Source organism: Lynx rufus, unplaced genomic scaffold (assembly GCF_022079265.1).
Source record: "Lynx rufus isolate CCGP_SWC_20201006 ecotype Redwood Valley unplaced genomic scaffold, mLynRuf1.p SCAF_3, whole genome shotgun sequence".
NCBI classification, from domain to species: Eukaryota; Metazoa; Chordata; class Mammalia; order Carnivora; family Felidae; genus Lynx; species Lynx rufus.
In genome coordinates, this window is record NW_025814845.1 from 37,900,862 (window position 1) to 37,914,901 (window position 14,040).

Genomic DNA, 14,040 nt, shown 5'->3' on the forward strand with positions numbered 1-14,040 from the left:
TGTGCAAAGGCCCAGTGGCAGTGAAAACCAGAAGGAAGCCGAAGTGGTAGAATGCTGTGGAGGACAAGGATGAGCATGATGGCAAGTGATAGTATGCCCAGACTGGGGGGATTTTTTAGGCCTTGCTCAGGAGGACTGGTCTTTGTCCTCAGAATTCACTAGAAGGTTTTAAAGCCATTAAAGCTTTTTTTTTTTTTAATTTTTTTAACGTTTATTTATTTTTGAGACAGAGACAGAGCATGAACGGGGGAGGGGCAGAAAGAGAGGGAGACACAGAATCGGAAGCAGGCTCCAGGCTCTGAGCCATCAGCCCAGAGCCTGACGCGGGGCTCGAACTCACAGACCGTGAGATCGTGACCTGAGCTGAAGTCGGACGCTTAACTGAGCCACCCAGGCGCCCCAAAGCCATTAAAGCTTTTTAACAGGTGTGTTAAAAAGAAATAATCACTCTAGCTGTACAGTGGATGAATGACAGCTCTAGGTGTGGGGGAGGGCGATGTTCTAACACCCGTTCCTACTGGTTTGGTTGAGGATAGGGACAGGGAAACTTATTTGTGCAAGTGCACTCAGTAAACACTTGTGGAATGAGTGAGGGGACAATAGAAATAACACCTAAGGCTATCAATATGGGTAGTTACGTCAAGTAGCTTATCATTATTTTTCCAAACAGAGCAACTAACGTATTTTACAGTCGAGAGGACAGCAAGGATCAAAGTAGGTTTTACTTAGATTTAGCTGGCATTGAACAATGCTGCACAAAGACATCTTTGTTATAAAAGTTGTGGTGATGACGTTCTAGCAACTAGAAAGTGCTATCAAACTGTGTACGAAGGAAATTTATAAAATGTGTGTGTGTATATATATACACACACACACACACACACACACACACACACACACTTTTTTTTTTTTTTTTAGTAAGAGATTGAGAGCCTAGAAGGAAATAGCTCAGAATACTGTTTTCTCTGGGTGTCAGTGATTCCACTTTTCTCCGTATTTCATACATTTGCTAAGGGGACAGTGGGTTCTTTTGAAAAAAAAAAAATCTGTATAAATGCCATGAAGTACAATGATAATTATGTTGATTCTAATATCCTGTTTCTTTTCACGTGGGTTCTAACGGCACGGTGTACGAGCACTTCTCCTGGATCCAAACGTGGAAGGCTCACTGTGGCTTTGGTGTCTGTTCCAAGAGAATGAATGTTTATTTCCTAAATTTATGGTAGGCTGTGGGTTGTACAGTACCCTCTAGATCACTAAAAGTAGAAAATATTTTCTAAATTGTGTTTAAAAAAAAAAAAAAAGGCGTTTGCTTTCTATTTTAGAAGCCGAATGAAGAAACTGCCAGATCCCTTCTCTTGGTGTTGTTTTACAAGCTTACTACTTAAAAAATGATCGACTTAAGGGGCAAAAGAAAAAGGTTGTACAAGCACAAAGGGCTTGATCAGAACTGCATAAGGTAATTAATAAATTAAACACTTGATACATTTTTGTTAAATGCAAAAGGGACCATCCTGATGACTTTATATTTGCATCTTGCTTTCTGTAGGTATATTCATCATATTACTTTATTAATAGATTTAGCTACATACACATGAAAAGGAAATTCCAACTGTTCAGGGTTTGGTTTGGGTAATAGTCAACCTCATTTGTTCTCAACTTCGTTCTCCCCCTTTTAGGGAAATTTATCTTAAGAACAAGGATCATATTTGCAAAGTCCCTAAATGATGCACATTGTAATCATTGACCTTTAAAATACAACACAAACCAACAGCTACAATGCTTTTTATTTTAACAAAAAGGATATAAGAGGGTGATGGTAAGATAGGGGATGGTAAGATAGGATGTAAAGTGTGGGGGGGGGGTCTCTGGACACCATCCCTCTCTTCCTGCCCCACACCCAAAAGTTATTAAATAATTTAAAGGACACCATTTACAGTACCAGAACACCATCAAAATAATTGTTTTTTTTTTTTTTTATCAGGGTCAAAAAATACAGTGATTACGAATGTGCCGTGACCAGTTATGGAATTTTACAGGTAACATAACTATAGTCAGCAGTCCAACGGCGTGCACAGTGCCTTCAATTAATGCACTTGAGCATAATTACATTTCTGGCAGGGTCCACACCCCCAAGAAAAGGCAAAGCTAAGCATTTCATTTCTACATTCTAAACTCTGCGGTCACAGAGCCCAGTTTAAAAGAAAGTCACAGTGGATAAGAGATGCCTATAAAAAATACAAGGTGTTCCTTTCAAATCAGAGGAGTTGTGGGACTACATTCATTTCTTTTACAAAATGCTATTTAAAAAAGGACAGAGAATCCAGTTCGTGTTATGCTACAGACTTAGACAGTGAGTAAGTATATTGCATGTTTTGGTAGTCAGTCTTCAGGCTTCCTTTCATTTTCCCCCATAGCCCCAGGTTCCTTTTGGGTGAGACACGGGAGTCCTGAATGAACATATAAAACTGGGTTTGCATCTCTCTTCTTGAATTCTGCAGACTTCAGAGCCCGCAAGTCTTATATTCTACCATCAGTGACCACGCTCTTTTCTTTAGCTTTGTACACCTATTCTTGTATAACAGTGCATTGCACAAACGTACAATACTGGTTTTAATCTATACAGTTTCTATAATAATTATGGAGTAAAATAAGTTAACTTTCCTAATGAGAATAGCTGACGGGCAGCATACATCTTTATTTTACATTTTAAAGTCTCTGCAGGCATCTACTTTGGTTAGTTATCAACAATCGTAATGTAAGCACTGGTCAGAGAGCTGAGCAGCATTCCAATAACATTAACAGATATATTATTTCTTTTCGAAATACCGGGAAAGCCCAGTTTTAAAATATTATTAAAATGTTCTAACATTTACACACTATGAAGAGTTAGATCTAATAAAATAAAATTTCTTCAAAAATAATCTTGCAGTGCTCTTTTAGGCATGCTGACACGTTATCACCAAACATCCATACCTTGAAAATAGGACTGTCACATATTCACACATCCCAGCTCACGCACACACAATCCCTTGTACAGACTAAAAAACAAAACACCCACACCCTCATCCCACGTGTTGAAAAAAAGTCAATGGTTTTTGCAAAGAAGTCTCTCCGACTAAAGGTTCTTCACGTAGATAATGAAGCATCGACTGTGGAGCATCCACACAGCCCTGCAGGTTTTCAGCTAAAATGAACGAGCCTGGGTTTTAGCCTCACGTCACCTGCTTTCCAACGTCTCAGTATTAGAGGCCATTATTGCAAACAGTCCTAGAATTCTCTTCTTTCTCCAGAAAGTAATGTATTTGTACGCATCACTCTTAGCCCTTTTCTTTTCACCTAGGTTAAGGAATTAAAAACTCCTTCTTCATACGGTTATTGTAGGAGGTATTGGCAGCCATTAGATTTCTTTTTTTTTTTTTCTTCCTTAGATCTTTGACTCTGATACCGGTTTGACATCAGCTACGCCGTGGTCGTGGATGCCGCCAGGAAGGGTTGTCCGTGAACTGCGAGGGTTCGTAAAAGGTGCTCATGAATATTCTGCATCATCTTCAGTTTAGTGTCTTCCCTAAACGCCTGGAAGCTTCTCAGAATCCGGTGCTCACCAAAGTTCCGACTGGGTTGGCCTGTGCTAAGAGCTGGTATGATTGCACCATGCGTAGGGACTCCCTTATTTCTAGATTGAGCTCCATCAGTTTGTGGTTGGCCTCTGACATGTCCAGGTCAGAGCCTATGACCGCGAAGCTCCCCGTCTGGCCCAGCGTCTGGTGATGGAAGTAGATGTGCAACAGCGTCTGCACAGGGTCATCCTCACAACTGCCAAAGATATCGTTCGGCCAGAGAGATCTGAAATACACAATATTTTTAAGTCCTGAGACTCCGTCAAGCAATGGTTAATATTAACCACGTTTTAAATTAATACCTAGAACAGAATCTCCTTGTGAATCACTGAGGATCTGTTTGCAGGTTTGGGCAAACGTGTTACCGAAAACCTCTAGAGAGTGAACAAAGTCTAAAAGTGGCGTCATTTCAGTGAGAACTGTGGACAAAGCTGTCATACTTTCACAAAGACGCGCTACGGACGCAGCAAATTGAAAACCCGACCCAATCGCTGTAAGACGCCAGTGCGGGTTTAGAGGCACCACACCTTGAAATCCCTTCACGCTTTACCTGAAGGCTTTGACTTGTGCCACAGCTGAAATAAACTCCTTATTTCTCAGAGTTTCAATTAAAGAATGAATGGCAGTTTCTATCGTAGTTTGTGCAGCTTTGGAAATGTCAATTTCTTCATTTTCTGAAGCAGACTCTGCTTCTTTGAGGATATTTTCCAGTTGGGCAAGTTCCTCGGACATGTTGATGACCTAGAACAAATGAATATGCCTTAAAACGATCTATTTGTATATTCAGTAACAAGAAGAGCATTTAATTGGCTCTGAAGATACATCTGATGGTAGCAGCAGCTTCTCTTAAAGATCTACAAGTGGTAAACTTAATTTTTCAAGTTCTCTGTTATATTTTCAGCCACCAAATTGTAGTCTTTAAATATTCTTGATAAATAACAGGTTATAGGGGCGCGTGGCTGGCTTAGCCAGTGGAGCATGTGACTCTTGATCTCAGGGTCCTGAGTTTGAGCCCCACTCTGGGCACAGACATGACTTAAAGAAACAAACAGGTTATAATAAATGTTTATGATAGTTGTAATAAAACAGGCTGTAACCAATGTTTTTTTTGTTGTTTGTTTTTTGTTCCAGTGTTTGTATTGGTTTTAACATGTGATTTATATCTTGGATAGTAAAAATTCACTGCTGGGGGGGGGGGAGGTCGTGAATTTTCTTGACAGCAAAGTCTTTATATTTTAAAAGGTTATTTACCTTTGAAATATTTTAGATTATATATGTATTTTATATAAACCAGTATGTATTTTATATAAAGCAGTATATATTTTTTAATTTATTTAACCATTTAACAAAAGTTAAAGCATTTCTGTTTCAGTACCAGTGTGGGCAAGGGGGGAAAAAGACTGAAGTCACCACCTTTGAGCCTATTCATTACGCGACTCCCAACATTCAAAGTGTTTTTGATATGTTCATTCTTATGTGTACAACCAGAACTACAAAAATATATGTACAAGATGTTTGGGGCGGGGAGGGGTTTCATAATTTAACTTATGACTTCATTGAGTTGAAGTGCTTTTTTTGACTTTTGGTTACAGATGATCTGTTGTGGCTGCTGTGACCTTTAAGGTCTTGAACCTTTCAAGGCCACTGGCTACCTGCTGTCTTATTTACTGATAGGTTCCGAAACAGCACATCATTTGCTTTTAAAAAGACAATTGTGGAAAAAAGGTTTCACTGTAAGTGACTCTTGACATAAACTCTTTTACAAAGAATATATGTATCATGTTTTCATATTCTAGAATCAGTTATTCCTACTACAATCGAATATTTACCTCTGCTTCATTTTTTATTGTGTTTACTTGGTTGATCAATTTACAGTAGGCTTGGAACAGAAGCAGCAACTGAAAATGTAGTTTGTACAGCCTTCGACAGAGCTCCAGGCCCTAGGAGTAAATAACACTGTGTTAAATTCAGATACCGTTCTCCATGAGGTTTGATTAGACAGTGTATTTCCAATAAAAATATTTAAGTAATTATGTTAAAATTATCTTGGCATTTATTTCTCTGCAGTAAGCAAGTTAATACAGTGTGAAGGTGATGAAAGATGCTTTGAAGACTGGGATTAAAATATAAATTAAATTGTTGGTTACATAATTCACTTAGCATGAAGCACATTTCCACATTAGACAAAAAATTTTTCAGCAGGCAATCTATAAAATGCTTTAAATAAAATTCATAATGAAAAAAATGTCCAAATGCATATACTTTTGCCCCATCGAGATGTTCATCTCACAGCATTTATCAACAAATGCTTGATAAAGCAAAGTAACAGTGGATTACCTCTTACCTAAAAATGATTTTTCTAAAAAAAAAAAAAAACCCCAAACCTTGTAATCTCATTGAAATGAGACCATGAAATTAACATACGCACTTTGATGTTCAAAATTCAAAGATGTTAGTTTATAGATGTACAAACAGGCGACTGCGAGTTGTACATATTAATGATGGAACCTTCATCTATATAGGACCGACGTTTCATGGATTAGGGCTACGGCAGAACTGAAGCACACACACTACTCTTAGAGTAATCCAGGACAAAACACTGCTAGGTCACAAATGGCAAATGAAAATCAGTTTGTCTGACACGGATAAGTCTATAAATTAAGACAAATCACTTACTGCTAGAATTTCCATTTGCTAAGCAAGAAGGAGATCGGGTCACAAAAAATACAAAGGAAGAAAAAGACCAAGAATTAGTGTAAGAAATCATTTTAACTAGGGTCACAGATGTCCCAGGCAAACTGAAGAACATTTAATTGCACCCAAAAGAAAACTTTTCTATTTCCAGAACAAAACTTTTTATACGCTTACGGTAACAAGTGTTACAGGGTGTTTTTAACTCTTTGCCAAATAACTAAATTACATGTAGGCTATAATTTCTCGTGTGAAAACTACAGGAGAAAATTGAACTGATGTGATCTTGGGAAAACTTGTGAAAGAAACCAAATGTCATAAAATTTCCATTAGTAAAGTGGAAAATTTCTGATTAGAAAATAAATGCATTACTGTTTTCAGAAAAGAATCGGCCTATATTCTTATAAATACCTAGGAGAATATCATCTTTGGTGTGGGTCATTCTAGGCTTCCTACCCTTACTAATTAGGTCCTATGTTGCCATAATTGGTGCTGAGTCAGAATGTAAGATATCAACAGCGGATGTGGGTTTTAAATTGTATTCCCAAATGCAATTTAGGGAGCTTCAGAAGTTTGACCCAACTGGGTTTGAGTCAGATGATGTATATAAGATACATAGTGAAACATCGAGTTTATGGACTATTTAAAAATTACTACAATCAAATATCTATAGCAATTTGGACCTAGCCTCGTTAATAGAGAAGGATGATTTCTAATTAAAATAGCAATTGCCATAACATAAATATTGCTTCTAAGAGTCCCTTTTGAAGCGTGCTTTTCTAAATAGTGTCCTCTGAAGGACTGTTTATATAACATTTATTCCTATCAATTTAGAAGGGATTTGCTAAGCAAAGGTGAACTTTAGCTTCCTACTGCTTATCATAAATTACGTGGATAGTCATTCAGTGAACACCAGTGGAACATAATCCAATGTCAAACACATTAGCATATCTGAGTTTGAGGTTCTCCTTTACACAGTTTTATATGGAAAGTAACAACTATTTGAGTGGCAAATACTTTTTCTCATTTCTATTAGCATAAAAAATGGAACTGGCTCTCTATGCATACACCCATAGCATCTACTTGGGGATGTAATGGAAAAGAAATCATGATAAAGTTTATGATCACCACAATTGTAGGAGGTAACACAAATGTAATTAATTCTATAGTTCTCAATTACCAGAAATTACTCTAAATATGCCAGCTTTCCAGATTGAGAATTACTGCTTTTTAAGTATATTGAAATTTGCAGGTGCATTCTTTTTTCATTTATTTTAAAATAAATATTTATTATGCAAAAGACTATTCTGGTACACTGGAACAGATACTAGTAATGTGTAAAAAGTGTCCCCAGTCTCAAGGAGCTAAATATAAAAGGAGAAATAAGATATAAATGAAAGTCTTAAATGTACAGTTTTTACTTAGTAGAAAGCCTTGAGCTAGAACTCACTTAAACTCTTGGAGATGGAACTTCTTTTCTTCAAGGCAGAGGGATGTAAGAAATCATTTAGTCTAATCACCTAATTCATATAGGAAAAAAGGAGTTTATCTTTCTTGCTCAAGCCATGTAGTTAAACAGTGGCAAAGACAGAGCCAAAGACTCCAATTCTAGTTTAGGGGTTAATTCCTTATTTTCCCTTGTTTCTTTCCTTACATGGGTGATTAGACAGTCTCCTTGTGACACAGTGCGGGATTCGGAGTCAGCCTGCCTAGACTGGAATCTTAATTCTAACTCTTTTCTTACTGATTTTAGATAAATTTTCTTCTTTGAGCCTCGGTTTCCTCATCTGCAAAATGGGGATAATGAGAGCATGTACAAGACACACATGGAAGGACAGAGATAATGAATGTGAAACTCATTTATTGAGAGTATACAATTATTTTCTCAATGTTTCAGTTTTTTAAAAACTTCCAATTTTTACAATAGCACAGTAACTTTTACAGTGACTAGAAATCTCTAACAGCATAACCAGTGTTGAAAAAGACTGGAGCTCTGACATCAATGCAGAGGTCATTAACTTATTTTTGAGGTTGTTAAATTAAATTGATGAATGCAATGCATATTCCCCACTTAGAATAATTTGTAGGCTTAATTTATCCTCATTTAATGTACTGTTACATATATGCACTTTCCTCTAAGAAAATGTTACTTTTATTTTCACTGAATTTTACACTGTAAAAAAAAGTTATAATTTACCCAATCAGAATTTCACCTTTAGAAAGGCTAATAGAAATGTATACAACATGACTCCTTAGGTTTGCTTTGCTGACCAGACAATTGATCTGCAGAATACTGATTCAAAAGAAACATTTTTTTCAAGAGGCAGATGTAAGTACAATCTAACTTGGACTGTCCAGATACCCATCAAGCTTATCTGCTGAATGTTATTAAGCTTCAGTCACAAGCTGGTCGTTCATTTTTATTAAAGTGAATTTTTCATTACTAAGCCAATATTTCGGTGAAACCTACCTTTGACAAAGATCGTTCTGATAACAAAAATGAAGAGTGTTATCAATTTTATTTCTAGGATTATCAAATAGGGACCTTCGAACATACGCATTATTTCACCCGACATAGAAATATAGCAAAACCGAGAAGAAGAGTCTTACCTGTGCATCTGTGTTTATCCTATACACGTCTTCTTTGGCACCAAATGTCCTCTTACAGTTGTCTAACCACTAAAGAAATAAGTAACCGCAAATTTTAACAAGGCACAATGTACTGTACAAGGCATGATGACACTGGTAATACAACAGCCTGTGCATATAAAATAACTTTAAAAGTTAACTTGAAATTCTGGGATTGGTTATAGACATAGCCTTCAACCTCCACTGAGCCTAATTATTTATATGCAACAAACTGGAAGCAGGCTGTGCACTAGATGCACACACTGTGATGTTTTATTCACAGAAACACAATAAACAGTCTGCTCTTCTAGGGACCTCTGGTGCTCCATTTCAGTACAGAGTATTCTTCATTTTGCAGATTTTATTGGAAATCTTCACAACCTATACCTGACCTTTGTCTAATGGAAGATGGGGAAATGAAAGATGTGCTTCGCCTTTGGAAGCACAATTTAATAAAGCCAACTCAGAATTAACCAGGTCTGTTTGCTTATCAGAAGTGTAATTCTCAGAAGACTAGTGTCAGTTTTAATTAGTGAAACAGAAACCGAAACCCGTTTTCAATCTTGTTTTTCCTTTTCCTTTTCCTTCCTTTTGGACCGTAATGAATGACAAACATGTTATCTCCCAAGAATATTGACTACAGAAGCCAAATGTGGTTTTTCCTTATCCAGGGGCTATTTCCTAAAGTTGGGTATTTACTTAAGGGATCTTTTCTTTCGTCAAATAAAAATAAAATAATAGCATTGTAGTTTAGTGGGAAAAAATGTTGGAGTCATGGAATATCTAAGCTCAAGTGAAAGCTAAGAGCCTTCAAGTTAAGCTACTAGGTTTTGACAGTTTGATATTGTCAATACCCGTTATTTTCACTTCCTTGTTCTTTATGTGTGTGACAGATTGAGCATAAAACTAATATATATAAGAAATCACTAGGACTTTGAGAAAAACTACTAGCTACATTAAGTATTCTCTTTGAAAATATCTCAGTACTAGGCATTTAAAACATTCAACTGTAGCTTAACATTCTACATGCAAAGAATGAAAATTAGACATCTCAGTGATTTCAAAACAACTCTGTGACCTTATGTTGCTTTTATCCCGGTCCCTCAGACTGCAAAGGCCCTTAGGCTTTTTGCTTCACAGCATCTCTGAAGAAAACATGTGAAGCTTTCCTAGTGAGATACAGCTGCTGGCATCCACTGTCAAAAGGTACCCAGCAGATTTCTTTCTATCAGCAAAATTCAGCTGCAGTCTCTTGTAGAATGTGTACATTAGTCTTCGTACAAAATATTAAAATGTTTATACACCTAATCATCCTCGCTAACCCAATCCAATTTGTCCAAGTATCCTAATAAATTAGAAAAAAATCGTTTCAATTGAATGTTTACTGGCTTATTCTTACTAGACATACATTTTTCTATTCTATGCCTAATGGTACAGCATTTTAGGAGTCTTATTCAACAAGCTATGATTTTTTTTTTTTAACTCTGTTAAAAGACAAGCCCCAAGCCGATAGTTTTGAGGCTGCACACTGGCCTGAACAATAGAGACCCACATGTTTCCAGCCAATGTAGACAAGACACAGGAGTTTGTGTATAAAATGTCCTCCAGTTTACATCCAATCAGTCTTCCGGTCGTAACTGTTTCTTTACTCAGGGCTCAAATGAAGGTTAAAATTGAACTGCAGAGGTTCTGCTCCTGGGCATGATGGAGTAGATTGTATAAGGTCAATCCTCCATGGACAACTACAGAAGCAGAATACCATCCACCAGGGGTGAGGGCGTTAGACAAAGCACGGAAAGGGAGCCTGCAAAAATGCCTGTGTTTAATCCAGAGGACTTGCTTATTCAAAGCTTTGCTTGTTCCTAAGGCAGAGAGGCTGAACAGAAAGTGGTGCCCCAGGGTGTCTGGCCCACAGTGTCACCGAGCTGGGCAAAGAGGGTTAACAAAGGTAGGGAGGTATCAAGGTCCAGGATGCTGGAGGAAAGGGGACAGCAGAGAAGAGAGCTGACGGTCTGTGTGCAGCTTCCCTTGGTACCACGTTTAGCCCATGCAGCAGGAGGAGAGGCTAGCAAACCACCAAGCCGTCTGGGAGGCTAAAGACGTAAGCAGATTTCTGGTCTCCTGGCGTTGAAAAGGACTGTTCATTTCCTGCCAAGATGGTCCTGATGAATACCCTTGACTTTCACCGGTGACCCTCAGGAGACTCCAGGAATAATGGGAAGAATGTGTTAATATATATATAATATATATATTATATATATACAATATATATTATTATATATAATATATATAATATATAATATATATATTGTACAATATATATTGTACATATATACATATATATGTACAATATATATACAATTTATAATATATATATTTATAATATATATAAATATTATAATAGTAAAAACTTTTAGAGGGGGGAAAAACTGAGCAACAAAAAATACTTGGTTGATAGAAGACAAGAAGGATGACAAGAAAAAAAAGGTAACAAAGAATAGACGGGACAAGAAATGGTGAGATGGTTTCTCTGAAGGCATCACGTTTCTCCCGTATACAAATACCTGATTCAGCAAATTCATTGAAAAGAAGATTCTTTGCCCGCTACAATGCAATAGCACCTATGCTGTAAATTATATATTAATATATAATTATAATATGTAATATTATATATATATATATATATCTGTTATCGGATTCTCTATATTCCATTGGCATATTTGTTTATTCTTATGCCAATGATACACTCTTTTGAAATTTTTAATAAGTCTTACTGGCTGGAAGTTTAACTCTATTTAGGCTTTGTTGTTGTTGTTCTTCATGGACAAGGTTTTTAAGACTATTTCTGTGCAGGCCAGAGAGCAAAGATTTTAGGTGCTGCAAATCATTTATTCTCTGTTGCAACTATTTTAACTATGTTGCAGTGCAAAAATAGCCATAGACAATACGGAAACAAATACGATGCCTATGTCCCCCGAAAACTTATAAAAACAGTGGGCTAGTTATGACCTATGGGCTATAGTTTGCAGATCTGTGTTCAAGAAGGTGGTTTGCCTTATAATTATCTGTTTGTACGTTCATATAAATTGTAGAGTTAGCCTGTCAATTTCCATCGGTAGACAGTTTGAGATTTTGAATGGGGGTTGCATTAAATCTACAGATTTGGAGGGAAAATGACATCTTTACCCATTTGAGTCTTCTGATTCATGAACATGGTATAGTCTTTCATTTATTGAGGTGGCCTTTAATTTCTTTCGGGAACATTTGAAGTCTTCTGGGTGGAAATATAGCATATCTTTGACTAGATTCACTTGTAGGCGTTTGGTGTTTTCCTACTGTAGATGGTAAATGTCGCTATATTGCCAACCTCTCTAAAGCTTAATGGCTTAAAACAACAAGACACATCTGTGTTGGCTGGGAGTTCCTTCTGGTCTTGCCTCAGGTCCCTCACCAGTCCACAGTCATCTGATGGCTTGACAAGGCCTGGAAGTTCTAAGCTGGCCTCACTTAAATACCCGGCCTGCTAGCTGTCAGCTGGGATGCTTCCATTCTCTTCCACATGGCCTCTCATCCTCCAGGAGGCCAAGGGTCAAATTAGTTTTCCAGAGTTTATCCAAATGTACATGATGGCAAATGCAGAAGCTGCAAGAGGCCTGAATGCTAGTCTCAGAAACTGCACAGCTTCATTGCTGAATTTGGTCAGAAAAAGAGAAGGACATCTCAGACTTCAGAAGTGGGGAAACAGACCTCATCTCTTGATGGAAGGAACAGCAAAGCCATGTTGTAAAGGGGCACGGATGCAGAAAGGCATGATTTTCTGCAGCGTCTAGGGAAGGCAAAGGTTTCGGAAGACACAAATGACTTAGAAATCTTCAGAAAAGGTTTCTGAAGACACAAAATGATTTAGACGGAATGACCAAAAATTTAAAAGTTGGAAGTAACAAGTGGTGGAAAAGATAGGAAGCAACAGTAACTCTTGTACACACTTCTTCATGGATTACAAACTGAAACACCATCTTGTAGAAAGCTGGATGGGTAGAAGTTGCTAAAGTTGAACGTGTGTATGCCCCATGACCCAGCAATTCTACTCCTAGATACTCAACAGACAGTGGACCTAAGTACACAAAAGACAGGTACAAGAACACACATGGCAGTGTTACAGTACCCTGCCCTTCTCTGTGGCTTCAGTTATCCAAAGTCAAGGGCAGTCCAGAAGCAGACTATCCTCCTCTGAACTGTTGTCAGAAGGTCAACAGTAGCCTAACGCTACGTCATAATGCCTGCGTCTTTCATCTCTCCGTCTCATCAGGAAGGCATTTTATCATTTCACATCACAACAGTGAGGGTGAGTATGGTACAAGAAGATATTTTGAGAGAAAAAGAGACCACATGCACACAGCTTCTATTACAGTCTATTGTTATAATCGTTCTATTTTATAATTATTATATATAATTATATATTTAATTATAATATATATTGATTATACATTATATAAGTATATATTATATAAACTATATAAATATATAAATTATATTAATATAAATATATTTAATTTAATAATTATATATTATATATATTTATACAAATATATAAATTTATATAAATATAATACATAATATATATAATATATAATTATAATCGTTCTATTTTATAATCTTTTACTGTGCCTACTTTATAAATTAAATTTCATCACGTACAGGAGAAAACACAGTATACATAGGGTTCCAGTACTATCTATGGTTCCAGGCATTCAGTGGGCGTCTTAGAATGTATCCCCTGTGGATAAGGGGCGGACTACTATATTTGTAAGATGACCAGATCTTGCCCGATACTGCCCTGATGTTGAAAACTCTTTCCTCTTTACCAATCTGCAATTCTTTCAGTCCAAATGTAAGATTCCTTCCTCCCTTATAAGGGGAGAAAGCTCTTAATAGAAGTATTTTCCTATAGCATGTTCTTGCCCTGAAAGAATCCCCCAATCTAAAATTACCATCTCGTCAAGGCCTAAGGTCAGATCTCTATTCCATGAAGTTTTCCTTAATAGCCCAAAGTGACCTCTCTTTGGAAGTCACAGTATATGGCATCTGGTCTGTTAGATCT

General features: G+C 37.0%; 1 protein-coding gene across 4 annotated transcripts in view; it reads right to left on the reverse strand.

Annotated features, from left to right (window-relative positions):
* Positions 1-1,769: 1,769 nt before the first annotated feature.
* FRYL (FRY like transcription coactivator) overlaps positions 1,770-14,040 on the reverse strand; it is a 303,326-nt gene continuing 291,055 nt past the window's right edge. For all 4 annotated transcript variants that reach the window (XM_047091763.1, XM_047091761.1, XM_047091762.1 and 1 more), the window contains 4 exons: positions 8,922-8,990; positions 5,450-5,560; positions 4,171-4,361; positions 1,770-3,846 (listed from right to left, as the gene is read on the reverse strand). In XM_047091763.1, coding sequence (XP_046947719.1) covers positions 3,588-3,846; positions 4,171-4,361; positions 5,450-5,560; positions 8,922-8,990 — 630 coding nt within the window. In that variant the 3' untranslated portion in view covers positions 1,770-3,587. The remainder of the gene's footprint in view (positions 3,847-4,170; positions 4,362-5,449; positions 5,561-8,921; positions 8,991-14,040) is intronic.